The sequence below is a fragment of the Notolepis coatsorum genome (assembly GCF_963971535.1).
Source record: "Notolepis coatsorum genome assembly, chromosome: 1".
Taxonomy (NCBI): Eukaryota; Metazoa; Chordata; class Actinopteri; order Aulopiformes; family Paralepididae; genus Notolepis; species Notolepis coatsorum.
Window position 1 is genome coordinate 232,825,783 of NC_140165.1, and position 13,869 is coordinate 232,839,651.

At 42.8% G+C, this 13,869-nt stretch overlaps 1 protein-coding gene across 1 annotated transcript in view; it reads right to left on the minus strand.

The window, feature by feature from the left end:
• Positions 1-987: 987 nt before the first annotated feature.
• Positions 988-13,869, minus strand: part of LOC311230120 (sodium/calcium exchanger 2-like) — a gene marked incomplete at its 3' end in the record, with an annotated part of 94,987 nt that continues 82,105 nt past the window's right edge. Inside the window, exons 6-8 of the mRNA XM_084316288.1 lie at positions 10,311-10,419; positions 5,024-5,287; positions 988-1,364 (exon numbers count right to left, since the gene is read on the minus strand). Coding sequence (XP_084172414.1) covers positions 988-1,364; positions 5,024-5,287; positions 10,311-10,419 — 750 coding nt within the window. The remainder of the gene's footprint in view (positions 1,365-5,023; positions 5,288-10,310; positions 10,420-13,869) is intronic.

A 13,869-nucleotide genomic window follows, 5' to 3' on the forward strand; every position in this document is an offset into this window, starting at 1 on the left:
CTCCTTTTCTCCCATGGTGCTCTCCTCCTCACTGAAAGTTAAGCTAGAACAGGGGGGGGGAGGGGGGGGTCTATGTCTGAAACCCCCCTGTGTTCAAACAGAGAGGGATGTTGTTCTTTCTCAGATCGATACTCGTTCTCCCACAGTGTGTGTGTGTGTGTGTGTGTTTTATTTGGTATTCATAGATTCCTATTCTATCTCTCAAAGCTCCACCTCTGTATCAACCACTCACCCCCATTACTCCCCCCCAAACACACGCAGGCTATTATAGGGGTGCTTGTTTCAATCTAGTCTAACGCCTTGCAGCTTTCAAAACCCAGCCCTGCTGTGGAGCGAGAGTAGCCGTCTACATCGGCTCAAGCCTTTCAGTGAAGCCGTGTAGGGGTCACACCTGGCTCTCTCTCGCTCTCTCTCTCTCTCTCTCTCTCTCTCTCTCTCTCTCTCTCTCTCTCTCTCTCTCTCTCTCTCTCTCTCTCTCTCTCCTCCCTCTATTTCTTCCTCGCTCTGTCTTTCAACATTCTGCTTTTCTCTCTTTCTTTTCTCTCTTTCTTTTCTCTCTCTCTCTCTCTCTCTCTCTCTCTCTCTCTCTCTCTCTCTCTCTCTCTCTCTCTCTCTCTCTCTCTCTCTCCCTCCTCACCAAACACTTTCTTTTCTACTCTGAGTCTATACAAGATAGTATATAAATCACTAAATGTGTCTGCACGAATCGGGATGCAGGCGTGTGTTTCTTTTTGGTAGTGTGTCAGTGCGAGTAACGTGTGTGTGCATCTCTGAAGTACTGAAGTGTCCATGTATAGCTGGTCACTATCAGATCTTGGATCTTGGACATAATCCAGGCTGCCTTACTAAATGGATGCGTCTGTCACTTGTTAATATATGTAAGACTATCCTATTCTGTATGTAGCGTTAGTGTATCAAGGTGTGTGTGTGTGTGTGTGTGTGTGTGTAACAGTAGTGTAATTGTTGTCCAGAACATTCTCTCTCTCTCTAGAAGCCCGGGATGTGGCAGTAGGCCTCCAGGCTGGAGAAGAGGATGTAGAGGAACCACAGGCCCAGGAAGAGCAGGCTGGTGAGCAGGCGGGACACCCTGGGACCGCCGAGCTCCCCGCCGATGGAAGGCCTCCGCCGGAACAGGAGCACGCCCATGCTGATGAAGGCGAAGATGGTGAAGAGGGTGACGGAGAAGGCCAGCGAGCCCGGGTCCACGCGGAACTGCTTGCCCTTGAGGCGCCAGTAGACGGCGGCCACCGACCAGGCCACGCCGATGCCCAGGAACACGTTGACGGCGTTGCTACCGGTTACGTTCCCCACCGAGGCGTCGGCGTGCTGGTCCTGAGTGGCGGCGACTTTACTGGCAAAGGTGTCTGGAATGGGGAGGGAGAGAGGTTAAAGGGATAGTTCGGATTTTCTTTACCCCATTTAGACCTAAAATGCCTGCTAATAATGTATTATATAGCCTGCATATACACACAAATGTGTTTCCCGGTTTCAATGGGTTAATCTTTCACAGTCTACAACTGCCTTACACTGTAATCATAGTAATCACAACTACCTACCTTATGCTACAGTCTACCCTATTCTCAGTCCTTGCCCCACAATGGTGGAATGAACTACCCACCCCAGTTAGGACAGCCGAAACACGTCCAATCTTTCGCCGTCGACTAAAGACTCACTTCTTCAACCATTATCTGAATTAAAAAAAAAAAAAAAAAAAAAAAAATCTAACCCTAACTAACCATACTGTCATGCACTTGTCCTAATAAACTAACCTACACTGTAGCACTCAACACTTTGATGAACATTGTTACTCAGCTGATAGAGTTGTGCTCTTCCTGATGGCTTGTCGTACAGAACTTGTAAGTCGCTTTGGATAAAAGCGTCAGCTAAATGACTAAATGTAAATGTAAAATGTACCCATATAACACCAAATGTTCAACAATACTAAACGAAATGGCCCCCCTAAGAACCACCAGGGTAAAAAATCGCGCTGAGCCGTGGATGCACTCCGAAATATTGGCCGCTATGAAAACAAGAGACAAAAAAATGCTCTGAGTTTCGTAAAAGTCAGTCAAAGCTTACCAAAAGTACGAGCAGTGAACTCCAAGCCCACGTGACTGAACTCAAACTGGAAAGAAACAGTCTAAGAAATGACGTAAACTCCATGATCAAAACTGCTAAAAAGAATTTCATCAATGACAAAACTGAGGAAAACAAAAACAAACCATGTGAACTTACTCAATAATCAACTAGGCTGCAGTAAAAAAGTTAAAACCAGATTCTCAAACATAAACATAAAGACGGACATAACACGCTCATCACAGACAAGCTGGGTGTAGCCTATTACTTAAACACTTTCTTCACAAACATAGCCACAACACTGGTAAGCAAACTACCCTCCCACTCAGGGCATTATGGGGTAGAACACATAGTAGCATACTACAAAAACCTAGGGGTCCGCAAAGACGTCTCAAACTGGAAATGGTAGCAACAGATGAAGTACTAAAAAAACTGAGCGCCCTCCAACCTAACAAGGCCACTGGCCATGACAACATCCCCTCCAAATTCCTCAGAGACTCAGCAGCCGCCATCACCCCAGTCATCACACACATAATAAACCTCTCCATAAAACAGGGACACGTCCCCAAGGACTTCAAAATTGCGAGAGTGACCCCTCTGCACAAAAAAGGCAGCAAATTAGACCCAGGCAACTACCGCCCTGTTTCTATTCTTAACTCCATCTCGAAAGTCATGGAAAAAATAGTCTACAAACAGGTAGAAAAGTACCTAGCGGAAAAAAATCTAATCTACGAATTCCAATCTGGCTTCAGAACATCCCACTCCACTGACACATGCCTTCTCTATTTGAACAACCACATCAAACAAGAGGTGGACACGGGCAAATACTGCGGCATGGTCATTGGTCATGCTGGACCTACAAAAGGCCTTCAACACTGTCAATCACTCCATTCTGATTGACAAGCTAAAAGCAATTGGTTTTGATAGTCTATCAGTGAGCTGGATGCAATCCTACCTAGAGGGGAGAGAACAGATGGTAGAGGTAAACGGTACTCTATCCCCCCCCCCTCACAGTGAGCTGTGGTGTTCCACAAGGAAGCATACTAGGACCGCTACTGTTCCTAATTTATGCAAATGACATGTCGTCAGCTTGTGACTGCAACTTGTTCTTGTTCGCGGACGACTCAGCCCTGCTGGTCTCTGACAAGAACAAGTTACAGGTTGAAAAAACCCTCAGCTCAGAACTCGGCAGAATCTGCACCTGGCTCGCTGATAACAAACTATCATTACACCTGGGTAAAACAGAGTCCATTCTCTTCGGATCAAATAACAAACTCAGTAAGACCGACGGCTTCTCAGTTACAGTGGGTGACAATATTGTCACAAGGAAAGACGAAATTACATACCTAGGTTCCATCCTAGAGGCAAATCTTTCCTGTGACAAAATGGCATCCAATGTAATCAAAAAAGTCAACCAACGAACTAGATTCTTGTACCGGATCTCCTCTCTGGTAAACAAGAATACCCTGAAGACTCTGGCAGGAGCACTCATTCAAGCGTACTACGACTATGCTTGCACCTCATGGTACCAAAGTACCTCAAAGGCGCTAAAAAAACAAGATTACAAACATCACAAAACAAACTGGTCAGACTACTACTTGACCTTACTCCTAGAACCCACCTCACCCCTGCCCACTTTGACTACCTAGGATGGCTTAGAGTAGAAGACAGAGTACAGCAACTTGCAATGGGCCTGGTCTACAAGATACACTACACGACTAAGATACCCCTTTACATGTCAAAATACTTCCCAAAGGTCAGTGAATACCACGACCACAACACCAGAGGGAGCTCCACAAATCATGTTAAACCCAGATTCGGCTCAAACAAGGGACTAAACACGTTTCGCAATTATGCCACATCAATGTGGAATGCCCTACCCAAAGCTGTAAAGGAATGTGAATCACTACCCACTTTCAAAACCACTCTCAAAGAACACCTACGGGATACTGCAATTCGAAACTGGCCCCTGTAAATGTCCTAACCCAACCCCCTCCAATGTACAGTAAATGACCTAACCCAACAATACACGAGACCCTCTTCTTAGAACCAAGTATGGTTTCGTCGATATTCCAATGTACAGTTTTGCTTGTACAGTTGTACAGTCCCCCCCCCCGCCTACCCAACTTATTCTTACCGTATATATATCTATCCACTTATGTCTGTGTACATACCTGTATATAATCCTTTTTACATATCTGTAGATACTATATCTATATCCATACATACTTTATTCCCTACATCCCTTACCTCTACCCTGCTGGCCAGTACAACTTGCTACCATAGTGTCGTTATACCTGTATCACTGTACATATTAATACTACAACTCTGTGCATACATCTGATTAGCACTATTATTCAGTAGTACTAATTTATATGTTCTATACCCAGTTTAATCACATGTACATTGTATTGTACATTACATTGCTTTACTGTTACATTTGCACTCTGGTTGGATGCCAAACTTATTTTCATTGTACTGTACTTGTGCTGCATAATGACAATACATTTGAATCTAATATAATCGAATATACACACCTTTAGACCAGGGGCTCTTAACCAGCATTACAGCACTACAGAGACTAATAAGACTATTCTTATCCAGTCTGGACCTAACGTAGAGACAGGCCTGTGACCCATTCTGAGTCAGTCCCGACTCGTAGTTTAAGAAACCCTGCTCTACTTAAGACAACTTAAGATAAGATAAGATATTAGTTTATTGATCCTTTATTGATTCGGGTATCATAGCAACATGGGGGAGGGGGGAGGGGAGGTACAGGTATGGGCAGGGTAATAGTAGAAAGACATAAATATAGGCAATACAATATAATATAAAAATATGAGAAAACATAAACAGTGTAAACAATATAATTAACTCTGAATATACAAATATGAGAGAAATAAACAATGTAAACAAAGGTGCAGATGAGGGTTATATTACACATCACCTGGAATAGACGTCCCCAGGGCCACAAACACCACCGCGGTCACCTGGTCCCGGAGCCCCACGGTGCAGCCGAAGTGGGAGGCCAGGTCCCCGATGAAGGCCGTGAGGAGGCCGATGCCGCTGATGGAGACGCAGAAGCAAGCCCAGCCGTTCCAGTACTCTGTGGGCGGGACGCAGGCGAAGATAACCTTCCAGAACACGGTCACGAAGTGCATGACGTAGTCGAAACAAGACGGGAGGCGGCCCTCATCGTCATCGTCATCGCCTGGAGACCGGGAGAGAGAGAAGGAAAGGGAGAAGGAGAGAGAGCGAGAGGGACAGAGGAAGAGAGAGAGAGAGAGAGAGAGACGCAGAGAGAGAGAGAGACAGAGAGACAGAAGGAAATGGAGAAGGAGAGAGAGCGAGAGGGACAGAGGAAGAGAGAGAGAGAGAGAGACGCAGAGAGAGAGAGAGAGAGACAGAGAGACAGAAGGAAATGGAGAAGGAGAGAGAGCGAGAGGGACAGAGGAAGAGAGAGAGAGAGAGAGAGAGACGCAGAGAGAGAGAGAGAGAGACAGAGAGACAGAAGGAAATGGAGAAGGAGAGCGAGCGAGAGGGACAGAGAGCGAGAGGGACAGAGAGAGAGAGAGAGAGAGAGAGAGAGGGACAGAGGAAGAGAGAGACACACAGAGAGAGAGAGAGACACACAGAGAGAGAGAGAGAGAGAGAGAGGGACAGAGGAAGAGAGAGAGAGACAGAGAGGGACAGAGGAAGAGAGAGAGAGAGAGAGATCATTAAAAGAAAAAAGGTTTTGGTATTAACATGAGTCCTCCTAGCTCTAGGCCTTGTACAGCACAAGAGCACAATAAATTATGTATGTAATGAGCCTGTTCTTCCACTAGAGGGAGAACTTGCATCACATATGTCCCACACAGTCCCATTGTCACCAGTCCTGCTGCACATTTATTACGGTTATAACCTGCAACAGACACCTTATGTGTATGTGTATGTGTGTATGTGTATGTGTATGTGTGTGTGTGTGGGCTAGAACAAGATGAGGCTGTTATCAGGGCCTTGCTAATCTTTGAACCGCACGCGTGTTCTAGTTTGTAAATTCCATTAGCGAGCAAATATCTGAGTCGACTCCGAAGGCTCCGAATTTGAGGCTGCAGAACGTAGGAATGATGATGATGAGTGTAATGTACCAACAGCAAATCCACACGCTCCAGCTCCAGTGTGTCGTCTCGGGGCGTTCTCATCTGTAAACAAACTCGCTCAATAATTAATAAATCTCTTAACGTCTGACCAGAATGACCCCGCAAAAATGTATCTATTTGTTTTCCTCCCACATGTGAAGCTGTGTTCTATATCAACTAGGTTTGGGTACCGAACGTTGGGTACCGAACTCGAACAATTTATGCTAGATCAATCAATACCAAATTTCGGTACCTTTAGATCTTTAGTATAAGAGTGTAATATTACTAGATAAGAGGGAGCCTTTTCCACAAATATAGATATTACTGTCCCGTCTCTTGGGTCTTTGGAAAGACCAGACGAGGTCAGAGGAGTTTGATCATATTTATTGAGGATGGCCAGATAATGTACATTTAAAAACATAATACATGATCATGCGATTTACTTTGTGTGGTGTGTTACAACAATAAATAACAAAATGTTCTAAATAAATAAGTTGAGAAGTTTGGATTAATCTTTTACAACAAAATGTCTGTTATTACAGAGAGAGTTAAGTAACAAAAAAAGTACCAATGTGTACCGATACCGAATTCCAGGAACTGGTACTGGTATCGGTTCAAATGTGAACGGTACCCAACCCTAATATCTATCAACCCAATAGGTTATCGATGAATCAGGTCTGACTGAACACACCCAAGACTATTGTTATTAAACTTTTTTCCCCTGATGCAAAACGTCGAAATGGGCAATGGTTTACCACCAGGGAAAGAAGAAGTGAAGCTCTGGTTTACTTGTTGCTTGTCACATCAGTTTTATTTGTTCTCTCTGGTAATTAGAAGTGGCCAGAATGTAGACCCTTCACCATCTTAATTGGAGGCTGGGTCTAGTAACAGGAGACTTCAGATCATTGGTTCGATATCAGTCCAGGCAACAAAGCCAAATGGCTCCATTTGAAGGGCAACAGAGTAATTATAATCACATTTTCAGTAATTTCTTATGGGCAGTGGAGTGTGTCAACACTGCTAGTGGATTGGAGGTCATTAGTGATGGGAATTACGGCTCTTTGAAGGGAGCCGGATCTTTTGGCTCTGTTCCTTTCAAAGAGCCGTTCAAAAGAGAGGCTCATCGTTCTTTTCTTTTTTTAGGGTGCAGAGGTTACTCGGTTTATCAGTCTTAAATCTAAATCTTTGGTTTATCCGTATTAAACACTAGGATAACGATATGATTTGGGTCAGATTCAAACTTGGATCAGATACTTAAAGCCCCTGGAAATAAAGCCTCAAATCGTTAAAATGTATGTATGATATCCAACATGAGTGTGATATTAAGTGTCCACCAAAGTTTGAATGGAGAAATATAGGATTATATTAAGCTGACAAGACGTTTCCCGATTTTCGGGGACAGTCCCTGAATTAAGTCAATTGTCCTCGTATCAGGTTTCAGAGCCAACCACAGCACAGAATCTGCCCTGCTTAAGGTCACCAATGACCTGCTCCTCACTACCGACAACCGGGACTGTGCTGTCCTTGCTCTTAGACCTCAGTGCAGCTTTCGACACTATAGATATAGACCATGCTGTTCTCATTGACCGTCTTCACCAGGCAGTTGGTGTCAGTTGCACAGCCCTATCATGGTTCACCTCCTACCTCAGTGATAGAAGCTTCTCCGTTAATATCGGAAACTGCTCCTCCCCCTTCCCCTCTCTCTCTTGCGGGGTTCCACAAGGCTCCATCCTTGGCCCTATCCTATTCTCCCTATACATGCTGCCCCTTGGTCTGATCATTAAAAAACACAACATCTCTTTCCATTCTTATGCCGATGACACTCAGGTCTATCTCCCCATGAAACCCAACAATATAAACAATCTCGACAGTCTTCGTTCCTGCCTAGAGTGACGACATCAAATGCTGGATGGCACACAATTTCCTACAGCTTAACCAGTCAAAATGTGAAATCCTCCTTTTCGGCCCCCCAAACCAAACCAGTGTCATTGCCAGCAGCCTGGGTAACCTGTCTGCCCTAGTCCAGCCCTTTGTAAAAAACCTGGGCGTACTCTTTGACCCCAAGTTTACTTTCAATAGGCAGGTAAACTCTGTGGTGAAGGGGTGTTTCTTCCAGCTCCGGTCCATAGCTAGGATCAAGGCCATTCTCTCCCCCTCAGACCTTGAAAGAGTCATTCACGCTTTCATATCCTCAAGATTAGACTATTGTAACTCCCTGTTCCTGGGGCTTAATAAGACAACCATAGCCCGCCTACAACTACCCCAAAACGCTGCTGCTAGACTGCTCACAGGTACCCAGAAGAGAGCTCACATCACCCCTGTTCTTGCCTCCCTTCACTGGCTGCCGGTGCGCTACAGAATAGAATTCAAGGTTCTCCTATTGGTCTACAAAGCCATTAATGGTAAAGCCCCTGCTTACCTAGCAGACCTCCTCACCCCCTATACCAATGTCAGGGCCCTCAGATCATCTGACAAGGGTCTCTTAACCACCCGTAGGTCTAATTTCAAGTCTAGGGGCGGACATGCTTTTGCGGTTGCAGCCCCTGACCTCTGGAACAGCATCCCCATGTCCATTAAATCTGCCCCCTCCGTCGAGTCTTTTAAATCGAAACTCAAAACCCACCTATCGCCTGGCCTTCCCTGACTCACTTTGACTCTTGCCTTGCTTGTTGACGTGTTGTTCTGTTTTCCTTTGTCTATCCGTTGGTTGTTTTTTCTGTTTTTTCTTAGCTATGTGAAGCACTTTGGTTGACAAGCGTCATGTCTAAATGTGCTATATAAATATATTTGATTGATTGATTGATTGATTGATCCTGTCCCCGAAAACATCCCAGATTTGTTCTTACAGTAAAAAAGAAAAATGCATTCCCCTTTTAATTAACTAGATAGCATAGCAACTTTTGAGTGTGAACAATAAAGTGCATGCTGTTACGTTCCAAGGCCCAGTCCTGGCTGGACAGTGCATGAGAATAACATTGGACAGTGCTCTCCTCCTGACATTGGCTCCCTACCTCCCTCTGGTGACCTAAGCCCGATGGTGCGGTCTGCCATTTTATGTTGGTTGCACATTATTGATTGGATTTCTAATATTCTGTTATCCTGGGCCATCCCTATCTGTGTTTGATGTCACCCCCCTGTTGGGTTGTTGTGTGTCATTGCCTTTGTGTCTAGTTGTGTTTATGGTGTCATTGCTTTTGTGTCTAGGTTGTATTTGTGATTCTGTGTTTTGGCCAGGTGTTGATCATTGTTAATTAGTGTGGGTATTTAGGTGTCTGTCTGTCCTCATTTCCTTGTGATGTCATTTCCTCCAGTACCCCGTGTTTTCCCTGTGTCGTGCCTGCCTTCCCCGTTGATGTCTAGTGAGTCCTTGCCTGTATTCTCCTGTCGTTTTCTTGTTTTCCTTCGTTGTTTTGTTAGTAGTAGTGTCTTTTATTTGTATTGTATATTGGATCATTAGTAAACACCCCTTCTTCAAGCATCGCTCCTCGTCTCTGCCTCCGTTCCTTCTCCCTTGTCTGCAAACTGTGTTCTCACCTTCATTAGCACCCCAATCTTAACAGCATGCAGTATTTAGATTCATAACAACAAGATCCACGTTTGTTCATGTAAAGGGGAATGGATTTAGGACAGGCGGTGAAATGGGCACAACGAATGTAAAAAATAGCGGCTTCCACCAAGTATGACTCGGTTCCCTTCCTTCGTACTAAAACAATCAAAATAATTAGATTGTTCAAAAGAATCGGATCATTCAAAAGACTCGGATCGTTCAAAAGAATCTGATCGTTCAAACGAATCGGATCACTCAAAAGAATCAGATCACTCAAAAGAATTGGATCATTCAAAATAATCGGATAATTTAAAAATATCTGATCGTTCAAAATAATCTGATCGTTCAAAAGAATCTGATCACTCAAAAGAATCGGATCGTTCAAAAGAATCGGATCGGATCATTCAAAAGAATTGGAACGTTCACAAACGTCACATCACTTGAGGTCATCTATTCTATCAAACCCCCCCCCCCACGCACGCACGCACGCACGCACACGCACACACACACACACACACACACACACACACACACACACACACACACACACACACACACACACACACTCTCCTCACCTGCACTGACTGTGACAGCCTCCACAAACTGTTCTCTCCAGGAGTGGGTCCCAATAACCAGCGCCAGGTTGGTCTTCTTAATGAGCTTGTCAACTGTGCTCTGCCAATGAGAAGCACAACACGCGTAGTCAGCAACCAATTAGAGAAGAGGGCAGGTGACAGGAGTCGTTGGCCTGAGCCGCTAATGGAGACACTTCAGGAGACAGATCAGTGGACTCAGCATGCACCTTATCATCATATCATTACCATACTCATCACACCGAGGTCTATGGGACACTGAGGAAACTCCATAATGACACGGGTGTGAGTATATTGTGAGCTTGGAAATATATGGTTCTATTCACATTCACGGTTGAGTTTTTAAAGTAAAAAAAAACCTAACTTCACGAGGGAAAATGTGACAGTGTATCCATACAAAATTATTATATATATATTAGTGCTGTCAGGCGATTAAAAAAATTAATCTAATTAATTACAGGATTTGTAATTAATTAATCTAATTAATCGCATTTTAATCGCATAACCATTTTATGCCTGATATTCTATATTCTATAATCATATTTCAAATTGCATGTGTCCGGATGGCAGAATTCAGTACTGTATCTACAAAACCTTCTGTTTAATCATCTTCCATCTATTAATTTGCTTAGATTTTTCAGGTCTGGTCAATTTGAGCATAGTGTTATTCACAGTCAAAGATAAAAAATTTTTTTTATTGATATTCTCATTTGGTTCATTACAATTTACTCAAGCCTGGTAACAGACACAGTATTTCTGACACTGGGAATACATTCCCTGAGATCCATAGATGTCCCTAGAATCAGATACCAAGAACATGCAAATGGACCATATAAAAAAAAGTCTGTAATGTGTATTCTACTTTCTTATGGAATGAATGAGATACAAAAAAAATTATAAAAAAAAAAAAAAAACTATTTTTTTGTAATTAATTGTGAGTTAATTTTCATAACGCGATAATTTGCTGTGTAATTAATTAATCTAATTAACGCGATAAACTGACAGCCCTAATATATATATATATTAGCCCTAATATATATATATATTAGGGCTGTCAAAGTTAATGCTTTAACTTTGGAGATTAATTTAAATGATTTAAAGCGTTAAATAAAATGTATCTAGATTAATCTATGGAGTGAAACATTTTCAACGTTCTGAACTTTCAGCAGTATATTTGCTTGTTCTTTTTTTGCATTGACTCATGCACCTTTTTGAAAATCATCTGACATGAAGATGGAACACATTTTTGTTGTTAATATGATTTATATTACTGGTAGTTCATACAAGACATTATCGTCCTCTAAGCCACTCTGCTTTTTTTTAGCGCCACGGATATAAGAAAGAGGTCTAGCTGAGTCAATGTTTTTGAATTTCTTTTATTTAAGTAGGAATCAATCATCTCAAAAGGCTCTGAATGTAGATTTTGCACTTATTTAAGCAGCACCCTCACTCCTGGTTGTTTGACTTGTTTGGTTGGTTGTTTTAATCAAAAGATCTGACTTCATCCACACGCAAAGAAACTGTTTCTAGAGCTACATTATAAGAATAACAAGGTTACTATATATTGTATATAAGACACATCACAGCTGTGGCAGATGAATGAATGAATGAATTGATTGATTAATAGATTAATTGAATCTCTTCTCTTACATGCAAGTATGAGAAGACTCCAAACCTTACCACACTCTGTCTCTCTCTCAAGCACAGACAACCCCCCACACCCCACATAGATCCAATCAAAGTGGAATATGCGGAGCTGAAATCCAATTCCGGCGAACATACATCTTTATTGTATTCTCCTATTCATGTTTCCTTTCATACAGCGAACAAAGAGTATCAATCCACTGGCATTGATCTGGGAACAAGTAAAACTGAAATGCCAATCATCCTGATCTGCACCCTTCCCTGTGTGACGGTTCTCCCTCACAACAAATCATGGGAGACAGGGCCAATTATATTTCCACAGTAGGTCAATAGATCTAATCAAATGGAGCACAAGGAAATACGAGCGTCAATGGAAACGGTCTGGGTTGGAGATACGATTCAGAATGAACGGGATCAAACGACATGGATATCCTCCTTTTGTTTGTTCTGTTATATTTGTCTGATTGCTTTTCTCTCTCTCTCTCCCTCTCTCTCTCCCTCTCCCTCTCCCTCCCTCTCTCTCTCTCTCCCTCTCCCTCCCTCTCAGAAACGACATACCTGCATATCATCCTACAAATATGATGTTCCTAAGTGTTTCCTTATTTGCTTTTTAAACATTGTTTTCTGTGTTGATTTAGTAAGTACATCATTACAGTAACAGTGGTAAAGAATTTCATGTTTTCATGGCTCTATATACTACTGTGCGTTTAAGGAAGTTAGTGTTCGCCTTCTGGTGTGTATTAATTGACTGTACTGATATGATGATATTATGAATGCAGCCATTTACCATTTATGGAAGTTTTGGATTGTAAAACTTTCCATGTTGAGAGTTACTTTGAGAGTTATTTAGTTTTAAAACGATTATTGTGCCACATGCCATGGTGCTTTCATGTGGCACAAGCCCAAACAGTAGTTTCAGCTCGTGTTGAGAGGGAGGAGGGAGCCATGGCGCTGTAAATATGTTTTCTATATTAGAGGAGCTAGCAAAGATGAGGAGCACGTTCAGCCATAAAGCCTCCCACCGCCACAAATCGCCATCAAGCTCCAAGATCAGATCTTTATCTTTATTTTTCGTATTTATATTCTATTCTTATACATTGTATTCGTATCACCCTGCCTGTGCCTCTCCTCTCCTTCCCCTGTCGCCGATCTGACAGGGATGAATAAAGGCCCATCTTCCTCGCAAGCTCTGACAGAAATGTTAACAAATCCCACTCCCCCCGGAAACGGCGTAGTGCAGCATTAAATATCTGAAGAAGAGGGGGCGCTCTTCATCTTGCTTTTTAAACACAGCTGGAGTGGCTGCAGCAGAGGCCTCGGAAGGCAATCACGGCGGTGTTAACACCGGGCAGTGGGTGCCACGAGTTTGAATCCCGTGCACCCCTGGGCAAGCTAACAGACCTACATCAAGAGCAGCTCATGCATTTTGAATAATTCACAACTATATTAGACCGTCCCGCTAAGAGGGCTGGTCCCTCGGTCGTGTGTGAGGAGGTATTATATGGTGGAGGATTGCATAACCTGGCACGGCAGAGTAAAGGGCTGCTCCACTGTAATCATAGTAATCATAATAACCTTAACTACCCACCTCATACTATATCGTCTACCCATATACTCTGTATGATAGCATGTATAACAGTGCCGAATATAATAATAATAATAATGCATTTTATTTATAAGGTGCCTTTCAAGACACTCAAGGTCCACCACATATATACATTTATATATCTATATTTACCGCATATATATATATATATATATATATATATATATATATATATATATATTACCGCATATATATCCATATCTGTCTGAATATACTTATATATAATCCTTCTACACTGTAAAAACTGGGATTGGGGTTAATTCATATTTATTTAGTAATTAT